The sequence below is a fragment of the Orcinus orca genome, chromosome 4 (assembly GCF_937001465.1).
Source record: "Orcinus orca chromosome 4, mOrcOrc1.1, whole genome shotgun sequence".
In the NCBI taxonomy this organism is placed as follows: Eukaryota; Metazoa; Chordata; class Mammalia; order Artiodactyla; family Delphinidae; genus Orcinus; species Orcinus orca.
In genome coordinates this window covers 93,777,302-93,792,763 of record NC_064562.1, presented here as the reverse complement: position 1 = coordinate 93,792,763, position 15,462 = coordinate 93,777,302, and the positions used below count along the sequence as shown (strand labels likewise).

At 39.0% G+C, this 15,462-nt stretch overlaps 1 protein-coding gene across 6 annotated transcripts in view; it reads right to left on the bottom strand.

Moving 5' to 3' along the window:
- The window catches only part of ARAP2 (ArfGAP with RhoGAP domain, ankyrin repeat and PH domain 2), a 199,375-nt gene that overhangs the window by 15,856 nt on the left and 168,057 nt on the right, over nt 1-15,462 (bottom strand). For all 6 annotated transcript variants that reach the window (XM_033421634.2, XM_049709607.1, XM_033421631.2 and 3 more), the window contains 3 exons: nt 14,463-14,545; nt 13,323-13,358; nt 3,204-3,267 (listed from right to left, as the gene is read on the bottom strand). In XM_033421634.2, the coding sequence (XP_033277525.2) occupies nt 3,204-3,267; nt 13,323-13,358; nt 14,463-14,545 (183 nt within the window). The remainder of the gene's footprint in view (nt 1-3,203; nt 3,268-13,322; nt 13,359-14,462; nt 14,546-15,462) is intronic.

Below are 15,462 nucleotides of genomic sequence, written 5' to 3'. Positions count from 1 at the left end.
CTCCCTCACTCTCTGAAGGTATTATCTCATCTTTTATTCTGCCCCTACACTTCTAATATCCACCCCTGACTCACATGTGGTGACCTCACTGATTTAATTGAAAAATTATTAGTAATCATCCAATAATTTCATTTTCCCACCATGAAATGTACCAGTCTCTCTGCATCTATAGCCATATAAACAAGGCTACCTTCTCTTCCAATAAGTATTTACTCTGATTATAAATAACTCTGCCCCAATCATATCTATAATCACTCAGTGGGCCAGAATATATAGTCAATAATATGAGAACAAATGTGCCCCACACTCTGTTGTACAATGATTTTTTTCACAATGCTGAACACATGCACTTGCTCACATTGCTTCCTGTTGGCTCAGGGCCTCTGCTGGTTTAATATTCTATCCTCTAATTCCTTGATAGAATTCTCTACATGTATCACCTGGTTTTCCTCCTTCCTCCAAGCTTCTTATTTCTTTTGCTCAATTTTTCACTTCTGTTTGACCTTTAACGTTTGGAATGTCCTAGGGCTTATTTGTCTGTCTTCTCTTTCTCTGTCTTTCCCTATAGCCTCCCCTCTCCAATTTTGTGTTCTAATTCTTTCTCATTCATACAGTCTCTCTCTCATCTCACCCTATCCTCCAGTGGCCTTTCAATACAATCCAAATGCTGACTTCCACAAAATTTACATTTCGGCCCTAAACTTTTGCCTGAGTTGTTGATGTATACACCTAAACTGCTACTCATCATATCCCCTTGTATGTCTAACAGGCATCTCAAATTTCATGTGGCCAAAACAGAACTCTCAATTTTCTTCTGCATCTCTGATAATGTCACCTACATTCATCAGCTGCCCAAGGCCAAACAAACAACTCGGACTCTTCCTTGATTTCTACTCCTCAAACTGCTATAGCTGATCAATCTGTAAGCTTTACTGCCTCTACCTTCAAATACTCCTGGATCTGAATATGTCTTACCAGACCCACTGTTACCACCCTAGTCTGAGCTGCCATCTTCTTCCACAGAGCTGTTCTTCCTGCTTCCATCTTTGACCTTCTACAGTGCAGTTCAACAAAGGAACCAAAATTATTATTTTCCAGTAATATAAGCTGATTATATCTTTCCCTTGTTTCCCACTGAAACTCCTAAACTGGGACTACATCATATGTCCCCTGCCTTCCTTATCTCTTACATCCTGTCTCAGATAGGCCTTCATGATAGTCATGGAATAAGTCAAGATTATAACATGTCAGGACCTTGCTGACCCCTAACCCTGCCCTGGAATGCTCTGCCTGTCCTGCATACCTGGCTCCCTCATTTCAGACAGGTCTCAGCACACCTTTCAGATACTCAGAAAGGTATTCCCTGAGAATCTTTCTCAATTAATGTCCTCCTTATATCAGTCACACTGGCTTTCCTTTCCCTAGCTTATTTTATTTATTGTTTTATCACACTAATATCTATTTGAAATTTTATCAGATTATCCTCTATACTATTTTAGAAATACTAATTGAGCATGTACTTTGTAAGATGTATTGGGTTCTGTGATACAGATATATGATTAGTTCTAATAAGACTGACAAGGTCCTTCCTCTCATGGAGTTTACATTTTAGTAGGAAAGACAGACATAAACCTAAAGACACAAATGCTTTTTAATTAGTATGACAGTGTTGAAGTAAAGAATGCTAAGGGTTCCTACAGCCTGAAGGTCTAATTGGTCTGAAGGTCAGGGAAGGTTTCTCTGAGAATGTGACATGTAATCCGAAGACTTTTGAGGCAGGGGTAAGGATGGGGATGGATATTAGAAAAGTATTCAGGGCACCAGAAAGAATGCATTGTAAGGGGGCACTCACTGTTGGATTTTGTGTGTGTGTGTGTGTGTGCGTGTGTGTGTATGTATTAACGTATATGTTAATGTTTGCTATTTTCCTGTCTCTTTCCCTATGGAGGTGAACCATTAAATCCTCAAATCAAAAAGGACCTTAGTGTTTACCTTAATCCTAAGAAGTGGAATGAACTTAAGAAAAGTAATTGGGCTGAGTCTCTGGGGCCAACACAATGAGGGACAGGTGAGTCAGGAAGAAATAACTTGGTGGTAAGAGCAACCTCTGCTTCCTGGCTATTTACACCTTGATTTTCAACTACAGAGTCTACTGACTTCAGTTATAAAAATGAAAACAATTTAGTTGTGCCATAACCAGACACTGTAACAGTTTTAGACTCTATAGTTCCAATTTTACTAATAGTTCAAGCCTACTCTTTTTACAGTAGGACTTGAATATCTGGATTTTTAAAGTCACAAAAAAGAAGCAAAGTCTCTAAAATGTTAGCCACTGGTCTTTTTCTGAAAATGCATTCCCAGGTAGTGATAGTAGAATCGGGCTGAGAAAAGCAGTGTTTATTAACCACTGGGAAGGTTAATAAGTTACATGAACAGAGAAAATGGTTTTCAAAACAAATAAGGACAAGATTTGGGGGTGAATTAACTTCTCATTTGTAAGAGAAACAGGGAAGCACATCCTCAGTAATAAAGAGTGGCAACTTAATTGTTACCAGTGAATTTCAATGCTCTTGTGGGGAAGCGTTGCTGGGAATTCGGCCAGACAATGTTGGGGAAGAAACCAGTCCTATTAATGGGTCTATTTAACCCTTCACTGAAAGAGTGAGTCCTCCAATAGGGAGGAGACTAATTGGGGAATTGAGTATAGACATTGGCCTCTGGTGCCTCTGTGTTAAACCACTAACTAAATGTATGGTCCTAAGCAAATCATGGAGCCTTTGGTAACCTTTGTTCCCTCATCTATAAGCAGTGCCATGCAATTTGTTGCAAGGAATACATGAGTTAACACTTTTGAAGTATCTAGCACACAATATGTATTTAAAGAAATGTACGTTCCTGTCCTTGTTTCTGGAAAAAGCAGGAAGCTGTGGGGAGAACAAGAAGGAAAAGAGCACATTTTCTAAACAAAGGTTAATGTGGAACTGCAAAAAAAAAAAAAAAAAAAAAAAGACGCAACAAAGAGTAGACTCTCTTTCAAAGAGTAATGGGTAAATCTGGGTTCTCATATATTTAAAAAAACATGAATGAGAAAATAAAAGTATACACATAAAACTCATTAAAAATTCTTTGAAAACTACTACTCTATTAACATTTGCTATAAACAGTTGTTATACTTTACTGGCTAGTTGAAACAGATACGATACCTGGGCGATAAAGATGTTGGCCATCCACTCCATCTGAGTTTGTGAACTATCACAACACAGGTGCCTGCAAAACAATGTTTATAAAATATAATATTGAAAAAGACAGTGGAATTCTCCAGTGTATTTGGCGAGTAAGTGATCAGAAACCTCTTGGGGTTTCTCCTCTTAATGACATTAATGTCATCAAAATGGGAGTATTTCAATACAAGTTGCTTCAGGCTTCTGTTAAGTGTACAGTATCAAAACAGTATAAATATGCTAGTTTAACCAAAATATAGCCAAAGGCTTTGGTAACTGCTGAAAAATGATCGGTGGTATTTTTGGAAAGGCAGAAAGGTCAATGTCATTTGCTTTCTTAGGTACGTGACTGTAAAACATCTTTTTCCCCAGAAACTCTGAGCCTAAGAAGAAAAAGTTTGTGCACATAAAAGCAGATTTTTGAAAAAGGCTTAATCAGCCACCTTCATTATGATTATAAACATTATACCCACAAGGCTCATGAAAAATGAACTAAATGAAAAACCACCGCATGTCCAATAACACTGATTCAGTAACCTTTTATTGAAAACCTACACAAAACAGAGATGTTGCCCTCTAGGTTCACATCATCTATTAGGGGAGCCAGGAATATAAACAAATAAATTATAAGACAGTGAGAAAAAGAGAAAGTAAAGTCGAACACAAACATAGAAAGAAAGGGAGCTTCAAGATGGCGGAAGAGTAAGACATGGAGACCACCTTCCTCCCCACAAATACATCAGAAATACATCTACATAAGGAACAACTCCTACAGAACACCTACTGAACTCTGGCAGAAGACCTCAGACGTCCTAAAAGGCAAACTCCCCACATACCTGGGTAGGGCAAAAGAAAAAAGAAAAAACAGAGACAAAAGAATAGGGACAGAACCTGCACCAGTGGGAGGGAGCTGTGAAGGAGGAAAGATTTCCACACACTAGAAGCCCCTTTGTGGGCGGAGACTGTGGGTGGCAGAGCGGGCAAGCTTCGGAGCCACGGAAGAGAGAACAGTAACAGGGGTGCGGAGGGCAAAGCAGAGAGATTCCTGCATGGAGGATCGGTGCTGACCAGCACTCACCAGCCCAACAGGCTTGTCTGCTCACCTGCCGGGACAGGTGGCTGCTGGGAGCTGAGGCTCGGGCTTCCATCGGATCCCAGGGAGAGGAATGGGGTTGGCTGCGTGAACACAGCCTGAAGGGGGCTAGTGCGCCACAGCTAGCTGGGAGCGAGTCCGGGAAAAAGTCTGGAACTGCCTAAGAGGCAAGAGACTTTTTCTTGCCTCTTTGTTTCCTGGTGCGCGAGGAGAGGGGATTAAGAGTGTGGCTTAAAGGAGCTCCAGAGATGGGCGCAAGCTGTGGATATCAGCATGGACCCCAGAGATGAGCATGAGACACTAAGGATGCTGCTGAAGCCACCAAGGAGCCTGTGTGCAAGCACAGGTCACTATCCACACCCCCCTCCCGGAATCCTGTGCAGCCTGCCACTGCCAGGGTCCCGTGATACAGGGACAACTTCCCCGGAGAACACACAGTGCACCTCAGGCTGGTGCAACATCACACCAGCCTCTGCCACTGCAGGCTTGCCCCGAAATCCGTACCCCTCACTCCCACAGGCCTGAGTGAGCCAGAGCCCCCAAATAAGCTGCTCCTTTAATCCCGTCCTGAGCAAAGAACAGATGCCCTCAGTGACCTACATGCAGAGGCGAGGCCAAATCCAAAGCTGAACCCCAGGAGCTGTGCAAACAAAGAAGAGAAAGGGAAATCTCTCCCAGCAGCCTCAGGAGCAGAGGATTAAATCTCCACAGTCAACTTGATGTACCCTGCATCTGTGGAATACCTGAATAGACAAAGAATCATCCCAAACTGAGGATGTTGACTTCAGGAGCAACGATATATATATTTTTTTCCCTGTTTCTCTTTTTGTGAGTGTGTATTTGTATACTTCTGTGTGTGATTTTGTCTCTATAGCTTTGCTTTTACCATTTGTCATAGGGTGCTGTCTGTCCATTTTTTTGTTTTTTAGTTTTCAGCACTTGTTATCATTGGTGGATATCGTTTTTGGTTTGTTGCTCTCTTCTTTCTTTCTATTACTTAAAATTTTTTTTTAATAATTATTATTTATTTAATAACTTTATTTTATTATAATTTAATTTATTTTATTTTTTTTCTTTGTTTCTTTTTTTTCTCCCTTTTATTCTGAGCCGTGTGGATGACAGGCTCTTGGTGCTCCAGCCAGACATAAGGGCTGTGCCTCTGGGGTGGGAGAGCCAAGTTCAGGACACTGGTCCACAAGAGACCTCCTAGCTCCACATAATATCAAAGGGCGAAAATCTCCCAGAGATCTCCATCTCAACGCCAAGACCCAGCTCCACTCAACGACCAGCAAGTTACAGTGCTGGACAGCCTATGCCAAACAACTTGCAAGACAGGAACACAACCCCACCCATTAGCAGAGAGGATGCCTAAAATCATAATAAGGCCACAGAAACCCCAAAACACACCACCAGATGTGGACCTGCCCACCAGAAAGACAAGATCCAGCCTCATCCACCAGAACACAGGCACTAGTCCCCTCCACCTGGAAGCCTACACAACCCACTGAACCAACCTCAGCCACTGGGGACAGACACCAAAAACAACAGGAACTACGAACCTGCAGCCTGCGAAAAGGAGACCCCAAACACAGTAAGTTAAGCAAAATGAGAAGACAGAGAAACACACAGCAGATGAAGGAGCAAGGTAAAAACCCACCAGACCTAACAAATGAAGAGGAAATAGGCAGTCTACCTGAAAAAGAATTCAGAATAATGATAGTAAAGATGATCCAAAATCTTGGAAATAGAATGGAGAAAATACAAGAAATGTTTAACCAGGACCTAGAAGAATGAAAGAGCAAACAAACAGTGATGAAGAACACAATACATGAAATTAAAAATTCTCTAGAAGGGATCATTAGCAGAATAACTAAGGCAGAAAAACGGATAAGTGACCTGGAAAATAAAATAGTGGAAATTACTACAGAGCAGAATAAAGAAAAAATAATGACAAGATTGAAGACAGTCTCAGAGACCTCTGGGACAATATTAAACGCACCAACATTTGAATTATAGGGGTCCCAGAAGAAGAAGAGAAAAAGAAAGGGACTGAGAAAATATTTGAAGAGATTATAGTTGAAAACTTCCCTAATATGGGAAAGGAAATAGGTAATCAAGTCCAGGAAGCACAGAGAGACCCATATAGGATAAGTCCAAGGAGAAATATGCCAAGACACATATTAATCAAACTATCAAAAAATTAAATACAAAAAAAAGTATTGAAGGCAGCAAGGGAATAACAACAAATAACACACAAGGGAATCCCCATAAGGTTAACAGCTGATCTTTCAGCAGAAACTCTGCAAGCCAGAGGGAGTAGAAGGACATATTTAAAGTGATGAAGGAGAAAAACCTACAACCAAGATTACTCTACCCAGCAAGGATCTCATTCAGATTTTGTTGTTGTTGTTGTGGTACGCAGGCCTCTCACTGTTGTGGCCTCTCCTGTTGCAGAGCACAGGCTCCGGACATGCAGGCTCAGCGGCCATGGCTCATGGGCCCAGCTGCTCCACGGCATGTGGGATCTTCCTGGACCGGGGCATGAACCCGTGTCCCCTGCATCGGCAGGCGGACTCCCAACCACTGCGCAACCAGGGAAGCCCTCATTCAGATTTGATGGAGAAATTAAAACCTTTACAGACAAGCAAAAGCTAAGAGAACTCAGGACCACCAAACCAGCTTTACAACAAATGCTAAAGGAACTTCTCTAGGCAGGAAACAAAAGAGAAGGAAAAGACCTACAATAACAAACCCAAAACAATTAAGAAAATGGGAATAGGAACATACATGTCGATAATTACCTTAATGTAGATGGATTAAATGCTCCAACCAAAAGACACAGACTGGCTGAATGGATACAAAAACAACACCCATATATATGCTGTCTACAAGAGACTCACTTCAGACTTAGGAACACATACATACTGAAAGTAAGGGGATGGAAAAAGATATTTCATGCAAATGTAAATCAGAAGAAAGTTGGAGTAGCAATTCTCATATCTACAAAATAGCCTTGAAAACAAAGAGTATTACAAGAGACAAAGAAGGACACTACATAATGATTAAGGGATAAATCCAAGAAGAAGATATAACAATTGAAAATATTTATGAACCCAACATAGGAGCACCCCAATACATAAGGCCAATACTAACAGCCATAAAAGGGGAAATCAACATTAACACAATCATAGTAGGGGACTTTAATACCCCACTTTTACCAATGGACAGATCATCCAAAATGAAAATAAATAAGGGAACACAAGCTTTAAGTGATACATTAAACAAGATGGACTTAATTGATATTTATAGGACAATCCATCCAAAAACAACAGAATACATTCTTCTCAAGTGCTCATGGAACATTCTCCAGGATAGATCATATCTTGGGTCACAAATCAAGCCATGATAAATTTAAGAATACTGAAATCATATCAAGTATCTTTTCCAACCACAACGCTATGAGACTAGATATCAATTACAGGAAAAAATCTGTAAAAAATACAAACACATGGAGGCTAAACAACACACTACTTAATAACCAAGAGATCACTGAAGAAATCAAAGGGGAAATCAAAAAATACCTAGAAACAAGTGACAATGAAAACAGGTTGGCCCAAAAACTATGGGATGCAGCAAAAGCTGTTCTAAGAGGGAAGTTTATAGCAATACAATCCTACCTTAAGAAACAAGAAACATCTCAGATTAACAACCTAACCTTACAAAAAAAGCAATTAGAGAAAGAAGAACAAAAAAACGCCAACATTAGCAGAAGGAAAGAAATCAAAAAGATCAGATCAGAAATAAATGAAAAAGAAATTATGAAAACGATAGCAAAGATCAATAAAACTAAAAGCTGGTTCTTTGAGACAGTAAACAAAATTGATAAATCATTAGCCAGACTCATCAAGAAAAAAAGGGAGGGAGCCTGAACCAAGATAGTAGAGTAGAAGGAAGTCCTCTCACTCTCTCTTGTGAGAACACCAGAATCACAACTAGCTGCTGGACAATCATAGACAAGAAGACACTGGAACTCACCAAAAAAGATACCCCACATCCAAAGATAAAGGAGAAGCCACAATGAGATGGTATGAGGGGCGCAGTCACTGCAAAATCAAATCCCATAACTGCTAGGTGGGTGACTCAGAGACTGGAGAACACTTATACCACAGAAGTCCACCCACTGGAGTTAAGGTTCTGAGCCCCATGTCAGCCTTCCTAACTTGGGGGTCTGGCAATGGGAGGAGGAATTCCTAGAGAATCAGACTTTGAAGGCTAGTGGGATTTGATTGCAGGAATTCAACAGGATTGGGGGAAACAGAGACTGCACTCTTGGAGGGCACACACAAAGCACTGTGCGCATTGGGACCCAGGGGAAGGAGCAGTAACCCCAGGGGAGACTGAACCAGACCTACCAGCTAGTGTTGGAGGGTCTCCTACAGAGGCGGGGGGTGGCTGTGGCTCACCGTGGGGACAAGGACACAGGCAGCAGAAGTTCTGGGAAGCAGTCCTTGGCATGAGCCCTCCCAGAGTCAGCCATTAGCCACACCATAGAGCCCAGATAGGCTCCAGTGTTGCATTGCCTCAGGCCAAACAACCAATAGGGAGGGAACCCAGCCCCACCCATCAGCAGTCAAGTGGATTAAAGTTTTACTGAGCTCTGCCCACCAGAGCAACACCCAGCTCTACCGACCACCAGTCCCTCCCATCAGGAAACCTGCACAAGCCTCTTAGATAGCCTCATCCACCAGAGGGCAGACAGCAGAAGCAAGAAGAACTACAATCCTGTAGCCTGTGGAACAAAAACCACATCCACAGAAAGATAGACAAGATGAAAAGGCAGAGGGCTATGTACCAGATGAAGAAACAAGATAAACCCCCAGAAAAATGACTAAATGAAGTGGAGATAGGCAACCTTCCAGAAAAAGAATTCAGAATAATGATAGTGAAGATGACCCAGGACCTCGGAAAAAAAATGGAGGCAAAGATTGAGAACATGCAAGTAATGTTTAACAAAGACATAGAAGAATTAAAGAACAAACAGAGATGAACAATACAATAACTGAAATGAAAACTACACTAGAAGGAATCAATAGCAGAATAACTGAGGCAGAAGAATGGATAAGTGACGTGGAAGACAGAATGGTGGAATTCACTGCTGCAGAATAGAATAAAGAATAAAGAATGAAAAGAAATGAAGACAGCCTAAGAGACCTCTGGGACAACATTTGCATTATAGGGGTCCCAGAAGGAGAAGAGAGAGAGAAAGATCCCGAGAAAATATTTGAAGAGATTACAGTGAAAACCTTCCCTAACATGGGAAAGGGAATAGCCACCGAAGTCCAGGAAGCACAGCGAGTCCCATGCAGGATAAACCCAAGGAGAAACATGCTGAGACACCTAGTAATCAAACTGACAAAAATTAAAGATAAAGAAAAATTATTGAAAGCAGCAAGGGAAAAACGAAAAATAACATACAAGGGAACTCCCATAAGGTTAACAGCTGATTTCTCAGCAGAAACTCTACAAAGCCAGAAGGGAGTGGCATGATATACTTAAAGTGATGAAAGGGAAGAACCTACAACCAAGTTTACTCTACCTGGCAAGGATCTCACTCAGATTCGATGGAGAAACCAAAAGCTCTACAACAAATGGCACAGGAACTTCTCTAAGTGGGGAACACAAGAGAAGAAAAGGACCTACAAAAACACACCCTAAACAATTAAGAAAACGGTCATAGGAACATACATATCGATAATTACCTTAAACGTGAATGGATTAAATGCTCCCCTAAAAGACACAGGCTTGCTGAATGGATACAAAAACAAGACCCATCTATATGCTGTCTACAAGAGTCCCACTTCAGACCTAGGGACACATACAGACTGAAAGTGAGGGGATGGAAAAAGATATTCCATGCAAATGGAAATCAAAAGAAAGCTGAAGTAGCAATACTCATATCAGATAAAATAGATATTAAAATAAAGAATGTTACAAATGACAAGGAAGGACAATACATAATGATCAAGGGAATCAATCCGAGAAGAAGATATAACAATTATAAATATGTATGCACCCAACATAGGAGCACCTCAATACATAAGGCAACTGCTAACGGCTGTAAAAGAGGAAATCGACAGTAACAGAATAATTTTGGGGGACTTTAACACCTCACTTTACACCAATGGACAGACCATCCAAAATGAAAATAAATAAGGGAAGAGAAGCTTTAAATGACACAAGAGACCAGATATCTTTAATTGATATTTATAGGACATTCCACCCAAAAGCAGCAGATTACACTTTCATCTCAAGTGCGCAGGGAACATTCTCCAGGATAGATCACATCTTGGGTCACAAATCAAGCCTCAGTAAATTTACGGAAATTGAAATCATATCAAGCATCTTTTCTGACCACAATGCTATGAGATTAGAAATGAATTTCAGGGGAAAAAACATAAAAAAGCAGAAACACATCGAGGCGAAACACTAGGTTACTAAATAACCAAGAGATCGCTGAAGAAATCAAAAAGGAAATCAAAAAATAGCTAGAGACAAATGATAATGAAAACACGACAACCCAAAACATATGGGATGCAGTAAAAGGAGTTCTAAGAGGGAAGTTTATAGCTATTACAAGCCTACCTCAAGAAACAAGAAAAATCTCAAATAAATAATCTAACCTTACACCTAAAGGAACTAGAGAAAGAAGAAGAAACAAAATCCACAGTTAATAGAAGGAAAGAAATCATAAATATCAGAGCAGAAATAACTGAAATAGAAACAAAAGAATAGCAAGGATCAATACAACTAAAAGCTGGTTCTTTGAGAAGATAAACAAAATTGATAAGCCATTAGCCAGACTCATCAAGAAAAAGAGGGAGAGGACTCAAATCAATAAAATAAGAAATGAAAAAGGAGAAGTTACAACAGACACTGCAGAAATACAAAGCATCACAAGAGACTACTACAAGCAACTCTATGCCAATAAAATGGACAACCTGGAAGAAATGGACAAATTCTTAGAAAGGTATAAGCTTCCAAGACTGAACCAGGAAGAAATAGAAAATATGAACAGACCAATCACAAGTAATGAAATTGAAACTGTGATTAAAAATCTTCCAATAAACAAAAGTCCAGGACCAGATGGCTTCACAGGTGAATTCTATCAAACATTTAGAAAAGAGCTAACACCCATCCTTCTCAAACTCTTCCAAAAAGTTGCAGAGGAAGGAACACTTCCAAACTCATTCTATGAGGCCAACATCACCCTGATACCAAAACCAGACAAAGATACTACAAAAAGAGAAAATTATAGGCCAATATCACTGATGAATATAGGTGCAAAAATTCTCAACAAAATACTAACAAACAGAATCCAACAACACATTAAAAGGATCATATACCATGATCAAGTAGGATTTCTCCCAGGGATGCAAGGATTCTTCAATATATGCAAATCAATCAACATGATACACCATATTAACAAATTGAAGAATAAAAACCATATGACCATCTCAATAGATGCAGAAAAAGCTTTGACAAAGTTCACCACCCATTTATGATAAAAACTCTCCAGAAAGGGGGCATAGAGGGAACCTACCTCAACATAATAAAGGCTATATACGACAAACCCACAGCAAACAACATTCTCAATGGTGAAAAAATGAAAGCATTTCCTCTAAGGTCAGGAACAAGACAAGAATGTCCACTCTCACCGCTCTTATTTGAAATAGTTTTGGAAGTCCTAGCCTCGGCACTCAGAGAAGAAAAAGAAATAAAAGGAATACAAATTGGAAAAGAAGAAGTAAAGCTGTCACTGTTTGCAGATGACATGATACTATACATAGAGAATCCTAAAGATGCCACCAGAAAACTACTGGAGCTAATCAATGAATTTGGTAAAGTAGCAGGATACAAAATTAATGCAGAGAAATCTCTTGCATTTCTATACACTAGTGATGAAAAATCTGAAAGAGAAATTAAGGAAACACTCCTATTTACCACTGCAGCAAAAAGAATAAAATACCTAGGAATAAACCTAGCTAGAGAGACAAAAGACCTGTATACACAAAATTATGACACTGATGAAAGAATTAAAGATGATACCAACAGATGGAGAGATATACCATGTTCTTGTGTTGGAAGAATGAATACTGTGAAAATGACTATACTACCCAACACAATCTACAGATTCAATGCAATCCCTATCAAATTACCACTGGCATTTTTTACGGAATTAGAACAAAAAATCTTAAAATTTGTATGGAGACACAAAAGACCCAGAATAGTCAAAGCAGTCTTGAGGGAAAAAAGCGGAGCTGGAGGAATCAGACTCCCTGACTTCAGACAATACTACAAAGCTACAGTAATCAAGACAATATGGTACTGGCACAAAAACAGACACATAGATCAATGGAACAAGATAGAAAGCCCAGAGGTAAACCCACGCACCTATGGTCAACTAATCTATGACAAAGGAAGCAAGGATATACAATGGAGAAAAGACAATCTCTTCAAAAGTGGTGCTGGGAAAACTGGACAGCTACATGTAAAAGAATGAAATTAGAACAGTCCCTAACACCATACACAAAAATAAACTCAAAATGGATTAGAGAAAAAAATACCTCTATGGAAAGAACAGGTTTGAAACTAAGGTTTTTTTTTTTACTGAGTTTTGGTGACTTATTATCCTTTATTTAAAACTGAGTTTTGCCTGCTTATCCCATAAAACCAGAGATTCCTCATTTACATAATGAGTAGGAAGAAATCATGTGTAGCTTCTCTTTAGAGGCAGTGGCAAATAGGATACATGAGACTGAAATAGACCTAAACCCTGAAGCAAATCTACTTTCCTCTTCTTAGGCTCAAAGTATTTAGAAAAGATTTTAACTTCACTTAGAAGAAACATTTCCTGTCTCTAGATCTATCTGCCAAATAATATCGTTATTCATTTACTAATCCTGTATCATCAATATATCAAATCCAAAACTTGCTGGCTGTTAACTTACCAGAGATGTTTTTCAGAATATGCCGTCAATCCCCAACTGCATTGCATGGGAAAAAAACACATGCATACATATTAAAAATGATTCATTTTACAAGATAATACACAGGATTAGATGTTAAGGAGGTAATATTTAATGGTGGGAATGCATAACAGAATTGATACCCACAAGTGATGATTCATTGGGTATGATTTATCTAGAGGTAAATGATAGATGTTGAGGTATTTGGCTACAAATTTAAATACACCGAAGGACACAGGGGGAAAGGGTCTCATGATGGTATGCGGCAGTGGGGGAAATCTCTCACAGGATATTCGGGGCTGAGTAAGGACAGATGTCTAGGAAAATGGCCAAAATAAGATAATATATATATACTTATTGATACTGTGAGAAATTTTAAAGAATGTGCCAGTCACAACACAGATATGTGTGCTGGGCTTAGAAATTAAGCACAGAGGCAAAAGTGAGGACATTTTCAGTGACAGAATCTGAATCATATGCAGTTCATTAAAATGGCATTTCATGATATTAAAAGTATTAGTGCAAACATTAATTAGCTAATCAAAGTAATCCGTGATGAGAAAGTGTGGTATAACTCGAATGTTGGGTTGATTCAAGTGCTAATGAGAAACATAATATTTAAGAAGGGTCCACTTCCTCTCAACCATCTGTGTGCTGTGGGTTTATTACCAAACTCAGCAAAACGAAGGGGGCAAATTATAAAGCCAGGACCAAGATGATGTAAAAGCCATGGAGGCTGGAGGGCAGCATTTGTCTTCCTTTGGGTAGACTTGTTTGGAACATTCCTTACATCGCTAGGCTGTGACTGAGCAAGGAATGGGATGTGGAGAAACCCATGTGCTTCCCAGTAGACAGGGCCTTCTGGGGATTTCTTGTTCTACACAGAGGAGATGCAATCACCCAGTAGCTTGACTTGAGCGGGAACATCATCATCCCTCCTTATCCACCCACACAGGTTCCCTTGATCTGCCATAGGTCCCCTGCCACATGTCTGTGGCAACTTAAGGAATCTTTCTAAAGCTTAACTTATAACAAGTTAGACTAATGCCACTGATCCCTAAGTCCTTGAACAGATATACTTTCCTGTAACTTTTTCAACAGCTCTTCCCTTCCAAGCTTTACCTTGTTGGAGGCTTCATCTTCTTTTTTACTCCAAGATAAAACTTCATTGAACTGAGAGAAAACATTTTGTCAGGTTTACTACTCTGTAAAGGAAAACAAGGTAAATTTGTAATTAAACAGATTTTATCAGTATCCTTCTATTTTCCTTAAGTATTAAGAATCGAGTTTAGAATTATTAGTTTCTCCAATGTTTCATGAATGTAATACCAAATTTTTAGTAAATGAAGATTGTTTTGATTAAAATGTTATAAATTTAAATAAATCTGGATACATACATATGATTACATATGTGTGTATATATACAAACACACACATACAGTAATTCCTTATTCAAAACACTTGGGACCAGATGTATATGAGAATTGATAATTTTTCAATTTTTCATACTTAAAAAATACATGTGCAATATATTTTGTAACTCCATGATACCACCAGTGTTGTCTGGGGCAGCACCCTATATTCAAATATATTCATATTTCTCTACAAAAATGCATGACATTTCATACAGTGTGAATAAGTAAAGGTCATAAATATTGTTATGGACTGAATGTTAGTCCACAGTATAGATGAGAATTTAAGTTGAAAAACTTTGGTTAACAATTATCCCAGTCCTTATTAAACAAATCTTTCTTTAGACATGCATTTATGATGGCATAATTATCAAAAATAAATTATGATAAACAGTTACATCTTTTACCTCACTTTATGTTACCAATGCTATCTCTGTTCATTTTTATGCCAGGATATTATCTAACCTATTTTAGTTTTACTGTATGAATAAATAGTTGGATGGGAAATACTTGACAATTATTTTACTTTTTATGTCCCCCAAAATGTTTGCAAATACTCTTCTCTGTTTACCCTTTGAGGTGAGTTATCAAATCATTTTTTCCAAGTTCTAAAAATAATTCCCTTTGCGATTTTGAAAAGAATTACATTAAACCTATAGATCAATATTAGTAGACTTTGTCTTTTTGTGTTTTTATATATAAATTTATTT